The following is a 16,129-nucleotide window of genomic DNA, read 5'->3' on the forward strand; positions in this document are numbered from 1 at the left end:
CTTGGAGTTTCTGGGAATCTAGCGTAAGTATGTTTTTCATAGAGGAAGTTAGAGGGCATCTGGTTCTTGCATATCTTTTGGTAGTTTTTTTTTTTAAGATATTTATTTATTTATTTGAAAGGCAGAGTTAAAGGAGGCAGAGGCAGAGAGAGAGAGAGGTCCTCCGTCCGAGGGTTCACTCTCCAGACAGCTACAACAGACAGAGCTGAGCCCATCCAAAGCCGGGAGACAGGACCTTCCTCTGGGCCTCCCACACAGGTGCAGGGGTCCAAACATTTGGGCCATCTTCAGCTTTCCCAGGCCATAGCAGAGAGCTGGACCGGAAGTGGAGCAGCCAGGTCTTGAACCAGCACCCATATGGGATCCTGGCACCACAGGCAGCAGCTTTACCCTCTGTGTCACAGCTCCAGCCCCCTTGGCACTCCTTTTGAGGACTGCACTTCCTTGTATTTTTAGAAGTTTGTGTATTCACAGAAAAGTTTCTTCGTGTTAGAGGGTCGCTTTTAAACAGGAGGTAGAAATTTAATCCAAGTATATTATACCATTCTAGACATGATTTTGTGCACCAAATAGGCAAGCTTGCTAGCTTGCAAGTTTTCTCTTGCGTGTTAGAATCAAAAGTTATCTTTGCATCAGATGTTTTCTTTCTCTGATGTGTGTGTTATTAATAGAAGGGAATGGATAGAAGATAAAAATCTAAGTTCTGTTCTGTTCTTTTATGTGGATGTAGAGCGTACACGTAGAGACAGGTAGCTGAGCACTGGTTTTCTGCCTTTGATTAGTTTTCCTCTGGGTCAGGAAACACTTTGATTGCATATAATAATGTAAGCTATTTGTTTCAACCAATGCCAGTTAAAAGCTTACCTGAGGGGCTGGCACGGTGGTACAGCAGGTTAAAGCCCCAGCTTGCAGCACCAGCATTCCATATGGGCACCAGTTCGAGTCTCGGCTGCTCCTCTTCCAATCCAGCTCTCTGCTATGGCCCAGGAAAGCAGTAGAAGTTGGCCCAACTCCTTGGGCCTGTGCACCCATGTGGGAGACACGGAAGAAGCTCCTGGCTCCTGGCTTCGGAGAAGCTTGGCTCTGGCTGTTGCGGTCATTTGGGGAGTGAACCAGCGGAATGGAAGATGTCTGTCTGTCTGTCTCTCTCTCTCTCTCTCTTTCTCTCTTCTCCTGGCTCTACTTCTCTCTGTAACTCTGTCTTTCAAATAAATAAAATAATTCTTTGAAAATAAAAAAGTTAACCTGATCATTTATCATCTAGGAATACTTTCAAAGGAATAACTGCCTGATCTCTTATTGAGGATATAGGTTTCAACCTGCTGTCTCTAAATGTATGCTGTTTTTTTCTGGTAAACTTTTCTTTTTTTAAAAGATTTATTTTATTCATTTGGAAGAAACAGAGAGAGAGAGGGAGAGAGAGAGAGAGGGAGGGAGAGAGAAAGAGAGAGAGATTGATCTATCTGTTGGTTTACTCCCCAAATGGCCACAATGGCTAGGGCTGGACCAGGCTGAAGCCAGGACCCAGGAGCTTCATCCAGGTCTCCAATGTAGGTGTAGGGGCCCAAGGACTTGGACCATCCTCTGCTGCTTCCCAGACACATTAGCAGGGAGCTAGATCAGAAGTGGAGCAGCCAGGACTTGAACTGGTGCCCATACAGGATGCCAGCACTGCAGGTGGCGGTGTAACCTGTTACACTACAACACCGACCCCCTGGTAAACTTCTTAAAATTCCAATTTACTTCCTTGAGCTACCATGAGTGAAGGAACCCCCATCACTGATCTACTCTCCAAGTGCCTGCAGTGCCTGGGGCTGGGGCAAGGTGGAAGCCAGCAATAGGAACTCAGTCCAGGTTTCCCACACTGGTGGCAGGAACCCAGTTACTGGAGTAATCACTGCCTCTCAGAGTCCCCATCAATGGGCAGATGGAATCAGGAGCAGAACCAGAAATCAAACCCAGTTATTCCAATGTGGGATACACATCCCACCAGCATCCCAACTTATAGGCCAGATAGTCACCCCATCTCGAAATGTTTAACAATGTAACTTGGCTGGTGCCGTGGCTCACTTGGCTAATCCTCTGCCGGCACCCCGGGTTCTAGTCCTGGTTGCTCCTCTTCCAGTCCAGCTCTCTGCTGTGGCCTGGGAAGGCAGTGGAGGATGGCCCAGGTCCTTGGGCCCTGCACCTGCATGGGAGACCAGAAGGAGGCACCTGGCTCCTGGCTTCGGTTCTGCACAACGCCGGCTGTAGCGGCCATTAGGGGAGTGAACCAACAGAAGGAAGACCTTTCTCTCCGTCTCTCTCTCACTGTCTATAACTTTACATGTCAAATAAAAATTAAAAAAAAAAGAGTGTAACTTACTTCCTTATTACTTTTGAATACTTGTTCAGATGCCGCCAAATTAAGAGGTCTTATGTGATTACTCTTACCCGTAACCCTCCATGTGCACACACAGATCTTTCACACTCTTCTTATCCTTCTTAATCTTTCTTCATGAAACTTCCAAGTCAGCTGATATAAAAAAATTTTTTTTTGAGAAGTAGAGACAGAGAGGGAAAGCACTCCCAATCTTTGATGTACTCCTCAGTTGCCAACAGAGGCTAGTGCTGGGCTGGGCCGGAAGCCAGGAGCCAGGCATCCAGTCCAGGTCTCCCACGTGGAAGGCAGGGACCCACTCACTTGTGATGTCAACTGCTGCCTCCTAAGATTTGCAAGGGCAGGAAGCTGCAATGGGGAGCCAGAAGTGGGCTGCAGGCTTCCTAACTGCGAGGCCAAGCACCCATTCCTGACTTGACGTAAATGTTATGGATTGCTCTTCACTCTGTCTCCTTTCCTCCCTTTCTGCCACAGAGAGATCTGTGTCTGTTCTGCCCCCTGTTGCATTCTTGCACCTTCTCTTATTTTAATGGGCCCACTACAGGCATTTTAGCCAGATTTCCTAAGATACTCAATCAGGTATTTGTCTAGAAAAGATGATTTATGAATATTAACTGGTAGTTCTGTTCATGATCTATTTTAGGAGAGGGATCTGGGGTAAAAGTGGAAGATTTTGATGAGTGATATAATTAGCATTTTGGGTCCTAAAAGAAACAAAGGGCAAAGACCCTTTCTCCTCTAAGACAGTGGGTAAGAGAGTTGATGCTTGATGGTATGTATTTTCTCTGAAGATAGAGTTAGGCAGTAGGGTAGGTTAGGGAACTATGGAATTGAAGAGTAGTGGATGATTAGAATAGCCATTGAGAACTGTAGATAAAACAACAAGGAAATAGAAAACAGGAATGAAAATAATTAGACACAGGGTCCTTTCAGATAGTCCAACAGCTTTAAAAAAAAACAAAACAGTACTTGAAAAAAAAAAAAAGGAGGAGAAAATTGGAAGGGGAAAAATTATCAGTGAAGTAATTCAAGAAAAGTTCCCACAAAGAAGTACAGTGTGACCCTTCCAGACTGTATTGTGCTTACTAGCGTAACATCAACATGAAGACCTGACTCAACTACATGCTGCTCACTAGTACAAGAAAACAAGTCGGCTGGCGCCGTGGCTCAATAGGCTAATCCTCCACCTAGCAACGCTGGCACGCCGGGTTCTAGTCCCGGTCGGGGTGCCGGATTCTGTCCCGGTTGCCCCTCTTCCAGGCCAGCTCTCTGCTGTGGCCAGGGAGTGCAGTGGAGGATGGCCCAAGTGCTTGGGCCCCTGCACCCCATGGGAGACCAGGAAAAGCACCTGGCTCCTGCCTTCGGATCGGCGCAGTTCGCCAGCTGCAGCGTGCCAGCCGTGGCGGCCATTGGAGGGTGAACCAACAGCAAAAGGAAGACCTTTCTCTCTGTCTCTCTCTCACTGTCCACTCTGCCTGTCAAAAAAAAAAAAAAGAAAAGAAAAAGAAAAAAGAAAAAGAAAAAGAAAACAAGTCACATGCAAAAGGCTTCAGAACCAGAAGCTTTTCAACAGCCAAACCAGAAGCAATGCCTCTGACTTTCTGACAGGAAGTTGTTTCCAGCCTAGGATTCTGTATGCAGCCAGATTATTAGTCACCTGTGAGGCTAGGCGATAGGTAGTGTCCAAAAAATAAGGGAATGAACAATGAAAGAGAAAGCCCCGGTGCATCAAATGGGATAGGGCCTGCCCTCTTCATAAGGACCTTGAGGCACTAGCTGTCTGCAGCTGTGACTTTGATATAGGCTGAAACTTAAATGGGACACGATACTACGAATGTATTTCATGCCAATGAACTTTGCCTTCAAATGAGCAAAGTAGTAAAGTCCATGTACCATGACTTTTGTGGGGGTGGGGAAACCTTTGCTTTTTTTTCTGCCAAGGGCCATTTGAATATTTATACATCACTTGCTGGCCACACAAAATCATCAGCTTAAAAATTAGCCTGCTATAGATTTATTGTGAGTCCCACCTTGCAGGCCAAATGATTGCACAGTGCTTATTTGACCCACAGGCCAGACGTTCCCCACCCCTGCATTAAAAGAGTGAGCGGGGCTTAAATTGGAGGTAGAATAGTGAGCACCAACAGCTATGTAAAAACCTTGGCTGTAAAATGTTGGTAGCAGATAGTTGTTGAGGGGTAGGCTTGGAAAGTGGTATAGTCTTTCTACTGCACCCCCAAGGAGACACTGAGATTTGGAGTCAAAAACTCTGATGAAGGGGTCTGATTTTGTGGCGCAGTGAGGTTAAGCTGCACCTTGCAATGCCGACATCCTGCAATGCTGACATCCTGTATTGGAGCATTGGTTCAAGTACCAGCTTCTTTTTTTTTTTTTTTTTTTTTTTCTCTGACAGGCAGAGTGGACAGTGAGAGAGAGAGACAGAGAGAAAGGTCTTCCTTTGCCGTTGGTTCACCCTCCAATGGCCGCCGCAGCCGGCGCACTGCGGCCGGCGCACTGCACTGATCCGATGGCAGGAGCCAGGTGCTTCTCCTGGTCTCCCATGGGGTGCGGGGCCCAAGCACTTGGGCCATCCTCCACTGCACTCCCTGGCCACAGCAGAGAGCTGGCCTGGAAGAGGGGCAACCAGGACAGAATCCAGCACCCCGACCGGGACTGGAACCCGGTGTGCCGGCGCCACAGGCGGAGGATTAGCCTATTGAGCCACGGCGCCAGCCTTGAGGCTTCTTATCCAGCTTCTTATCCAGCTCCCTGCTAATGTGCCTGGGAAAGTAGTGGATGATGGCACAAGTGTTTGGGCCACTGCCACATGTGTGGGAGATCAGGATGGAGTTCTGGCTCCTGGCTTTGGCCTGGCTCAGATATGACTGTTGAAGCCATTTGGGAAGTGAACCAGTGGATAGAAGCTTTCTCTGTCACTTTGCCTTTGAAATCAATAAATAATTTTTTTTTTCATTTGAAAGAGAGAGGGAAGAGACAGAGTTCTTTTATCTGCTGGTTTACTCCCCCAAATGGCTGTAAGGGCTGGAGCTTGCCCAGACCAAAGCCAGGATCCTGGGGCTCCATCTGGATCTCCCGTGTGGTTGGCAGAGACCCAAGCACTGGGGCCATCTTCCGCTGCTTTCCCAGGCACATTAGCAGGGAGCTGGATAGGAAACAGAGCAGCCAGGACTTAAACCAATGCTCATATGGGATGCTGGCATCAAAGGCGGTGGCTTTACCGGCTGTACCACAATGTCAGCTCCAAGTGAATAATTATTTTTTAAACATAGCTGATGAAGGATGTATCTAAGGGCCTATACATGCAACAAACAAACTTGTTGGATTGAATAAGTTCTTTTCCCAGTGTTTCAAAGGTCCATGTTTTTACTTTTCCATCTGGGGAAGTTCCCCCAAATACATCGAAGAAATTTTTGATGATATATGAATTTTTTTTTTGCCATTTGAGTACTTTTTTTAAAAAAAAAAAAGATTTATTTATTTTGAAAGAGTTGAGAGAGAGAGTGTGTGTGTGTGTTCTTCCATATATGGTTTACTCCCTATATGGCCACAATGGCCAGGGCTGGGCCAGGCCAAAAGCCAGGAGCCAGGAACTTCTTCCCTCTGGCTCCCACATTGGTGGCAGGGGCCCCAACACTTGGGCCAGCTTCTGCTGCTTTTTCTAAGCCATTAGCAGGGAGCTGGATTGGAAGGGGAGCAGACAGGACATGAACCAGAAGAGATGCCAGTGATGCAGGTAGCAACTTAACCTACTACGCCACAGCACCAGCCCCCACTTAAAGTACTTTTACCAATAGCATATGGACACACGTGTGATTTCGAAAAATACTATAGGGGCAGGCACTGTGACATAGCAGGTAAGGCTGCCGCTTGCAGTGCTGCCATCCCATGTGGGCACCAGTTCAAGACCCAGCTGCTCCACTTCTGATCCAGCTCTCTGCTATGGCCTGGGAAAACAGTAGAAGATGGCCCAAATCCTTGGGCCCCTGCACCCACATGGGAGACCCAGAAGAAGTTCCTGGCTCCTGGCTTCGGATAAGTACAGCTCTGGCTGTTGCGGCCAATTGGGGAGTGAACCAATGAATGGAAGACCTCTCTTTCTCTGTCTCTCTCTCTCTCTGCCTCTCCTTCTCTCTCTGTGTAGCTCCGACTTTCAAATAAATAAATGAATCTTAAAAAAAAAAAAAAAAGAAAGAAAGAAAAGAAAAGTTTAACAGCTCTCATTGTCTTACAGCGTGAACAGCTTGCCTGAGGCCTATAAAGACCGGGCAGTTTGGACATGGAAAATCAAGAAGCAACAGATTCTACTCAGAATGTCAAACAGTGTATTATTTCAGAGGAGGTATAACTTATTTTTTCACCTTCCTTTCCCGTCTCCCACATAAATCTGAGTTTAAAAGAAATGCCCAAGCAGTTTGTTGTTTCAAATGAGTGTTTCTCATTCTGGATGGTTTTTAAACATTTCTCCTACTCCTCTTAAGGGCTCATACCCTTTTTGCTCTTACATGGGAGCAGGAGTATATCCCTAGTTATATGCATTACTGAAATCAGGACTGTACGTACGTGTTGGCTCTTGATAGAAGAATTGTTAATTCTTATTAAAAGTTTTCCTAGATAGAAGAATAAATAACATGTGGGTTTTAAGACTTAGACGTTTCCAATTTCATTATCATATCTGAGCCAGTATGGTCCCAACATGTATAAGAACAGTAAAACCTGAATTGTTAATTACAGTCTAAATTCCAGCAAGTTCTAGAACTACTGTAAAATCTTACACATCATTCACGTCAGCTTTTAAAAAGTTTTCTTCTTGAAAGAACCATTGATTGCAGTGGCTCAATTTTAAATTCTTCAACTCTGATCTCGACACCTTTCTGGGCATCTTTTTGATTTAGGGTCTTTGCATGTTGTCTGTGAGCAGATCTGCTGCTAATTATTGGGTTGCTGCTGGCAGAATGTTGGAGATAGGAGAGTAAGAGAAAGGCGACTGCTGTATGTACACAGTGAAGCTTGCCTGTCCGTTCAGTGTAGTGCCTTAAGCGAGTTCGTCCTCGTGCTCACAGCTCCCCATGGTCCAGGCCCAACAACCCTGGGAAGCACTCGAGTCATGGTGGGATGCTGAGTCACTGACTGGCTTTTTCCCACAGTGTGTCTCCTGTGTGATCATTGATAGGGAATACCACTAGACACACTCGCGAGGCTGGCACCCAGGTCGGGACGCACCATTAGGAGCGCCCCAAAGAGCCCTCACCCCTGCACACCCACACACTGACCCCCTCCGCCCTCTCCCAGGAGATTTTGTAAGTGGTCATTTCTTTTCCCCTTTCCTTACTACCTCAGGACTTCAAAATAGCAGATCTACCTTTCAGAAAAACAACATTGAACACTTGCTGTGAACCTGAAAATGTGCCCATAGTTACTTGGGAGAAAAACGTAATTATTAGGGGAAGGGGCCACATAGAGAAAATCTGAAAAAAAAAAATAATTGTAGATAAAAATCAACTTGGTTTGAAAGTTTCCCAACTTACTATGTGATCTCCTTTTAGTTAATTTCAGAAGGAAAATGGGTCAAGCTTGAAAAAACAACTTACCTGGATCCTACTGGTAAAACTCGGTAAACTTTTTTTTTCCTTGTAAAACATTCAGTATTTGGGTTCTCAGGGTTTCATCTGAGTGTCTGGATATATTTTGTTGTTTTCCTCATTAACTGTTTTAAATAAGAGATCTACTTCAGCTGTTTATCTTTCTTTTCTTTTCTTTTTAAGATTTATTTTATTTTATTTGAAAGGCAGAGTTACAGAGAGAGAGGGAGAGACAGAGAGAGAGAGGTCTGGTCTTTTATCTGCTGGTTCAGTCCTCAAATGGCTGAAATGGCCAGGGCTGGGCCAGGCCAAAGCCAAGAGCCAGGAGCTTCATCGGGTCTTCCACGTGGATTCAGGGGCCCAAGCACTTGGACCATGCTCTGTTGCTTTCCCAGGCACATTAGCAGGGAGCTGGATTGGAAGTAGAGCAGTCAGAATTCAAACTGGCGCCCCTATGGGATGCTGGCGCTGCAGCTGGCAACATAACCTGCTGTGCTATAGCGCTGGAACCTAGCTGTTTTTCTATTGCTAGGACATTTGAATAATTTATAATCTGTGAATAAAATGTGGGTTATAAATTTTTTTGTTTGTTTGTTTGTTTTTTGTTTTTGTTTTGACAGGCAGAGTGGACAGTGAGAGAGAGAGACAGAGAGAAAGGTCTTCCTTTTGCCGTTGGTTCACCCTCCAATGGCCCCCGCGGCCGGCGCACCGCGCTGATCCGATGGCAGGAGCCAGGAGCCAGGTGCTTTTCCTGGTCTCCCATGGGGTGCAGGGCCCAAGCACCTGGGCCATCCTCCACTGCACTCCCTGGCCACAGCAGAGGGCTGGCCTGGAAGAGGGGCAACCGGGACAGAATCCGGCGCCCCGACCGGGACTAGAACCCGGTGTGCCGGCGCCGCTAGGCGGAGGATTAGCCTAGTGAGCCGCGGCGCCGGCCTAAATTTGTAACAGTAAATAATGAGGTATTATTTTGACACCATTGTCCCTAAGTAGACTAATGTGAACCCAGAACTTTTTTTTAAAAGACTAATTTATTTATTTGAAAGTCAGAGTTAACACAGAGAGAAGGAGAGGCAGAGAGAGAAAGAGAGAGAGAGAGGTCTTCCATCCTCTGGTTCACTCCACAATTGGCTGCAACGGCTGGAGCTGTGCCCATCTGAAGCCAGGAGCCAGGAGCTTCTTCTGGGTCTCCCACGCGGGTGCAGGGGCCCAAGGACTTGGGCCATCTTCTACTGCTTTCCCAGAGCACAGAGCCAGATCAGAAGTGGAGCAGCTGGGACTCAAGCTGGCACCTATATAGGATGCTGGCACCACAGGCAGCGGCTTTACCTGCTATGCCACAGTGCCAGCCCCAAACTCAAAACTTTTGAGCCAATCCAAATTTTAGGTGATAAGGTGTCAGCATAATTCACAGTACATGCTGCTTCCTTCTAGTAAAACAAATCATTAATCTTTAAATTAGAAGAACTAGCGATTTACTCAGAAATGTAAATTGGAAAAAAAAGACATTTTGTAAAGCATTTTTCATAATACATGTCAGTAGGCATAGAGATACTAAATGAGTTGACCTAATAATACTATGTCTGCAGATGTGCCAAGAAAATTATTTGGAATCAAGTTTATACATGAAAATCGTTCATCAAATTTTAAAAAACAAAAAAATTGAAAGCAACTTGAACTTTTTTTAAATAAGGAAATTTTTATAGCTAGTTTATTTGATAAAATCTATGCTGCCATCTAAAAAGCAAATTATGAAGACAACTTGGCAATATGTGAAAATAATAAGTAAATAAAAATAAATAAAACTTGACAATACAAATTTTTATAAATGCTTTGTAATCTCTGTAAAGTAATGTATAAAAAAAGGCTAGAGGGGCTGGTGCTGTGGCATAGTGGGTAAAGTCGCAGCCTGCAGTACCGGCATCCCTTATGGGCGCTGGTTCAAGTCCCGGCTGCTCCTCTCCCATCCAGCTCTCTGCTTTGGCCTGGGAGAGCAATGGAAGATGGCCCAGGTCCTTGGGCTCCTACACCCACGTGGGAGACCCAGAAGAAGATCCTGGCTCCTGGCTTTAGATTGGCACAGCTCCAGCCGTTGCGGCCACTTGGGGAGTGAAGCAGCAGATGGAAGACCTCTTGCTCTCTCTCTCTCTCTCTGCCTCTGCCTCTCTGTAACTCTGCCTTTCAAATAAAGAAACAAAGAAATCGAGAAAAGAGAAGAGAGGAGAGGAGAGGAGAGGAGAGGAGAGGAGAGGAGAGGAGAGGAGAGGAGAGGAGAGGAGAGGAAGAAAGTAAAGGCTAGAGGGAACAGCTTTGTGGCACAGTAGGTTAGGCTAGCACCTACAAATCCCAACTTCTCCACTGCTGAGAGGAGAGGAGAGGAGAGGAGAGGAGAGGAGAGGAGAGGAGGGGAGGGGAGGGGAGGGGAGGGGAGGGGAGGGGAGGGGAGGGGAGGGGAGAGGAGAGGAAGGGAGAGGAGAGGAAGGGAGAGGAGAGAAAAAAAGAAAATAAAGGCTAGAGGGAACAGCTTTGTGGCGCAGTGGGTTAGGCTACCACCTACAAATCCCAACTTCTCCACTTCTGATCTAGCTCCCTGCTAATTACCTGGGAAAGCAGTAGAAGATGGTCCTAGTGCTTGGGCCCCTGAACCCATGTGGGAAACCCTGATGGTATTCCAGGCTCCTGGCTTCAGCCTGGCCCAGCCCTGGTCATTGCAACATTTGCAGAGGGAACCAGCAGATAGAGTATCTCTCTGTCTCTCCTTTTCTCTCTCTAACTCTGCCTTTCAAATAAATAAATAAATCATTAATTAAAAAAAAAAAAAAGACTAGAAAGGCAAAAAGGCATCTGTGTGAGTGACTCATTTTCTTCTGTTTTCTGAAATTTTTTTTTTTTTTTTTTTTTTTTTTTTTACAGGCAGAGTTAGACAGTGAGAGAGAGAGAGAGAGAGAGAGAAAGGTCTTCCTTCTGTTGGTTCACTCCCTAAATGGCCGCTATGGCCAGTGCACCGCACCGATCTGAAGCCAGGAGCCAGGTGCTTCCTCCTGGTCTCCCATGAGGGTGCAGGGCCCAAGCACTTGGGCCATCCTCCACTGCACTCCCGGGCCACAGCAGAGAGCTGGACTGGAAGAGGAGCAACCGGGACAAAATCCGGCGCCCCGACTGGGACGAGAACCCAGGGTGCTGGCGCCGCAGGCAGAGAATTAGCCAAGTGAGCCACGGCATCAGCCCTTTAGTAATCTTGATACTATAGACCATCAGGGGGCAGTCATATGACCTAGCAGTAATCAAGTTCAGTACCCGGCCCCAGCTCCTGACTCCAACTTCCAGCTGGTGCAAAACATGGGTGGCAGCGGTGCTGGCTCAAGTAACTGGGTTCCTGCTACCCACATGAGAGACCCAGACTGAGCTCCTGGCTCCTGGCTCCTGGCTCCTGGCTTTGGTACAGCCCACTCACAGCTATCACAAGCATCTTGGATGTGAACCAGAGGATGGAAGCACTCACCGTCCTTCCATACCCCCTCCCTTTCTCTGTCTCTCCTCTCTCTCTCTCTCTCTCTCTCTCTGGCTTGCAAATAAGCTATCAGGAAAAAAATATTAAAATGGATAAAGTATTTACTTAATTAAATAAATAAATATATATAAATAATATATATGATATATATAAATAAATATAAAGAGAAAATGAAAAGGTTGTCCAGATTACGTTATGTAAACATTAATATGAAGGCTGCAGGTGCTAAGTGGTCAGATTAGAGTGTGCATTAGAAGTATATTAGCTTCCTTTGTGTGGAAACAGATCTGTGCGGAGGATTAGCCTAGTGAGCCGCAGCGCCGGCCAATCTGTCATCAAGTTGAAAATACATGGACTTGGGGCCAGTGCTGTGGCGAAGTAGGTTAAACCCTCGCCTGAAGCGCCAGCATCCCATATGGGCGCCAGTTCTGGTCCCACCTGCTCCACTTCCAGTCCAGCTCTCTGCTATGGCCTGGGAAAGCAGTAGAAGATGGCCCAAGTGCTTGGGCCACTGCACCCACGTGGGAGACCTGGAGGAAGCTCCTGGCTCCTGGCTTCAGGTCAGCTCAGCTCTGGCCATTGCAGCCATCTGGGGAGTGGACCAGCAGATGGAGGACCTCTCTCTCTCTCTCTCTCTGCCTCTCTCTGTAACTCTGACTTTCAAATAAATGAAATAAACCTTTAAAAAAAGAAGAAAGAAAATACATGGACTTGGCCAGTGGTTTAAACCACTTGTGATTTACTAAACAAATAAAAAAACCTTAAGGCCCAGTGTTGGAAAGCTGTAGGAAACATACAAATGTTAGAATGTCCTTAGGCTGTTAAATTAAAACCCCAAAGTAAGAAAGCTGAGCACATCATGATCTATCAACACAGTGGAAGGCTAGTAACTCTTATTTAAACATCAGGTATATTTGGTATGGAGATCTAAATATGAAATAAGTAGGAGTTAGGAGCCGAATCCATGCAGAAGTGTGGCAAGGCCCTTGCCTGAAGGGTCACGGTGTGTTCACATGTGGTCACGGTGTGTTCACATGTATTTATATTTGCAAAAATACAGGATTTCAGAAAGCTCATGCAAAATGCATGTTATGAAGAAACTATGCATGGGTTTCAAAATTTTATGCACCACAATACATTAATCCTTTAATTCCATTTTTCCCACAGACTTTGAAATATCATATATTCAGAGCCTATAATACAGTTTATACTGAAAGAGTTTGGTTCCCTTTTTTCTGTAAAATTGATAACACAAAATATAGCTAGCTCTCTACACTAATTAGTCTGAACAAGTAGTTAAGCCACTGGCTTGGGACACCTGCATCCCATGTAGGAGTGCCTGGGACTAAGTCCCATCTCCATTTCTGATCAAGCTTCTGCTCATGCACACCCTGGGGCAGCAGATGATAGCCCAAGTACTTGGGACCTTGCTACCCATATGGGAAATGAGATGAAGTTCTTGGTTCCAGGCTTCAGCCCGGCCCAGGCCTGGCCAATTCTCAGGCATCTCCATGTCCTGCCCCACCCCCAGTGACCCTGCTTTTCAAAATAAAAAAGATAAAAAAAAAATCTCTACCAGCTACCATATTTATACAGCATATTTATAGCATGTTTAACTCCTATAGGTAGCTCTTCAGCCTGGCATCCGAAGAGGTCTTAGGTAAAGCATCAGTATTTCATACCAGTCAAGCTTTGAACGATGCAGGTCTCTTGCCTTTGCAGTAGACCATCACTTATAAATTTATAAAACATGTTCCCTTTTTCTGTGATACAAAAGCATGTATCCAAGGGCTACAAGAGCAGCTAGAGAATCCCTTGTCTCATTCACAGAAGAGGATGAAGAATTAGTCCTGGAAGTGTAATAGTGTGGCCTTTTATTGACACTGGAGATAGTGCTGAGGCCATCCTCTGTTCCTCTCCTTTCTCACTTTGGTGGACTTGAGAGGAGGAGGCAAAACGGGGCTCTCCCATAACACAGGCAACTAAGGAATGGGGTCATTTAGCTGGAAGCAGAATCCTCAAGCTGGAAGCACTGGATACGACACGCTCATTCCTGTGTTTTACAAACGAGAAAACAGTCTCCGGGCAGTTGTAGCTTTGGGTTTAGCTGGTAGTCAGGTGGAGGTAAGGATTTTGCCGACTCCCAATTCCATGTACATCTCTGAGTCACTTTAAGATCGCTGGTGCTCTCACAGGGTATTCTTGTTCCGGTGTTTCTTATACCTGCATTTATAACTTAGTGCTCATAATTTATGGTTCATTACTACTCATTTACTTCATCTTAACCTCTACCTGTCTACTGATGCAACTCTTTCTTTTTTTTTTTTTTTTTTTTTTTGTTTCCCTGATTCCTAGTGTGTTTGGGATGGGACCGTCAGTGCTGTTCCCAGCACTGTCTTCTTCAATCTTTAGGACTAATCTTAAGAGGCAGCAGACAGCTATGCCAAAAGGTGTTTTGTCTCTTGTGATCTGTGCCCTTTGCTCATCACACTTGCATTGGTTGGCTTCTGGCTACTAACAGGAATGGTGGACTGCTGTGAGTTGTCCTACTGGTCTGTCTGATTTTCACAGGTTCACGTTGAGGTATTTGTCCTGCGACAATACAGTGAGATCTATAGTTTGAAGAGAGTTTTTGTTTGGTGTTTTGTTGTTTCTTTTTTTAAACTAAAGATTGGAAGAGGTGGGGTTTTTTGGTTTTGATTTTGTTTTTGTTCGCCTTGCTATACATGCAGCATGGTCCAAACCTTAGGCACAACCAGATGGGGGAAGAGGGCTCCTCAGAGGAGCACATTTTATAACTCGTAGTGTCGGGGGCCAGATGGGGACTGCTTTCTGATTCTAGTCCTTGGAACAACCCAGGCATCTCGATCCCTTCACAAGAGAGTCTAAAGTTGTCCTCTTCTCTCCTCCTGCCTCTCACCACCGTTCTTTTAACTTAAGGGATAGACGTGCTTTCCCTTCCTGAGGCCCTTTCCCCTTTAAACAGCGTGACTGTGCCGCTGGCGGGATTTTCTGCACAGCTCTGCCCAGTGCTCCTAGGAGAGGAAGTAGGAAAACACAGATATTGACAAAAAAAAAAAAAAAAAAAACTGAAGTAGCAAGTGCAGCCAGAAACAAATCACTAACCAGGAATAAAGCCATAAAAGAGAGCTGCAATGTGCTGTTATTTGCCTCACTTTTTCCCCTAGGGACCCCCCCCACCTTAGATAAGATCTCACACACATACAAAGTAGAGCACTTAATTAAATAATTCTTCAAAATAATAATGATAATTCTAAATAATGCTTCAACTAATAAATGAGGAAGTCCTACTTTTCTTAATTCTTGAATTTTAAGGTCATAGACTTTAAAAATCTAAATTATATAAATAACCATCTCGGTACTCCGCATCATGCATGGTACTTTTTGTTCTTAGAGATAAGACTGGAATTGTCCTGGAGGCCTAATTTGCATCACCTGCTTGATATCCTGTACAGCTGCACGCACCAGCTGCACTGCTCACGCACTGACTTATGACTTACCGAGATTGGTACCAAAGCCCAGCGGGTTTCCTACGTAGATGGCACCCCGAGGGGAGGTGGCGGGTGGCAGCAGCTTTCTTTTTAACTTTCAGAGGCTGTAGGAAAAGCCCATTTGACTGGTTTCCTATAGGTCTTTGTCATTGATAACTTCTTGCCATGAATCGTTAGCATATTTGCATGCCTCGCATTTGTGGAGTTTGGTCCATCAGTCGCACATGGATGCCAAAGGACAGTGTCTTCTTCAGCGCTAACCAGCGTTCTCTTCTCTGCCCCAACAGAACCTGGGAAACAGTGAAACGTACAACCAAGAAGGCACAGTCCGCCGATGGTACGAGCCACAGCTGCCTTCGCAGAGGAAGCTAGCACATGTGATTGTGGGGGGGTATTTCATGTGGCTACCTCCAGTTATCTTTTATCTTTAAATCTGTTTGCGTTTGCAGTGCTGTGTAACTCAATTACGATTTCCTTATAAGTACTCCTGGCTTCTGTTATCGAAGCTCAGAAGCGTATGAGGGAAGAAGTACTAGTAGTTAAAGCCAAGCATGAACGAATACAGGGTGCAGCCCCATACTGTTAGATACGCTGGGACTCCTGGAGATCCTTGCTGTTCATGTACTCTGTACAGGGGACCCAGGTGAGGGCCTTCGGTTGGGAAAATCACTTGGCGTACCTTTCTGTTATTGGCCACGTGCTTTAGCATTTGTTGAGGACGTGGAATTGGGGAAAAGACCATTTATTCAATTCACTTTCCCTTCCCTCTCTTTGACCGCAGAGACCCCAGAAACAGTCCTGAAAAATCAGCGCTGGTCCAGGGGAGGTTGAGCCATAGGTCCTTCTTGTTTGTCCCTTTTCTTTTTGCATTTGGTGTTGGTCTCTGTTTTTACTGGAAGCGAACCGAATGCCTCGTCTGCAGCTGCCATTCTTAACTGCTGGAGGAAGGTTTAGTGGGAGCTGAGTACTGCTCCTGGGTGGTTTGTGTCTTCCAGAACCCAGTGGGGGTTTTTTGTTTTGTTTTGATTAAGGCCAAGTAACTGGGAAGAAAAAGGTCTTTTACCCTAAAACAGTGAAGTCAGTCTAGTTAGTATATGCCACAAAGAATGGAACCCATTTATTGCTG

At 45.7% G+C, this 16,129-nt stretch overlaps 1 protein-coding gene across 1 annotated transcript in view; it reads left to right on the forward strand.

Moving 5' to 3' along the window:
* NUDT5 (nudix hydrolase 5) overlaps positions 1 to 16,129 on the forward strand; it is a 30,244-nt gene that overhangs the window by 6,503 nt on the left and 7,612 nt on the right. Inside the window, exons 2-4 of the mRNA XM_089311760.1 lie at positions 6,633 to 6,740; positions 7,945 to 8,012; positions 15,291 to 15,340. Of these exons, the coding sequence (XP_089167886.1) occupies positions 6,678 to 6,740; positions 7,945 to 8,012; positions 15,291 to 15,340 (181 nt within the window). The 5' untranslated portion in view covers positions 6,633 to 6,677. The remainder of the gene's footprint in view (positions 1 to 6,632; positions 6,741 to 7,944; positions 8,013 to 15,290; positions 15,341 to 16,129) is intronic.

The sequence above is a fragment of the Oryctolagus cuniculus genome, chromosome 13 (assembly GCF_051225735.1).
Source record: "Oryctolagus cuniculus isolate XC-2025 breed Fujian yellow rabbit chromosome 13, ASM5122573v1, whole genome shotgun sequence".
In the NCBI taxonomy this organism is placed as follows: domain Eukaryota; kingdom Metazoa; phylum Chordata; class Mammalia; order Lagomorpha; family Leporidae; genus Oryctolagus; species Oryctolagus cuniculus.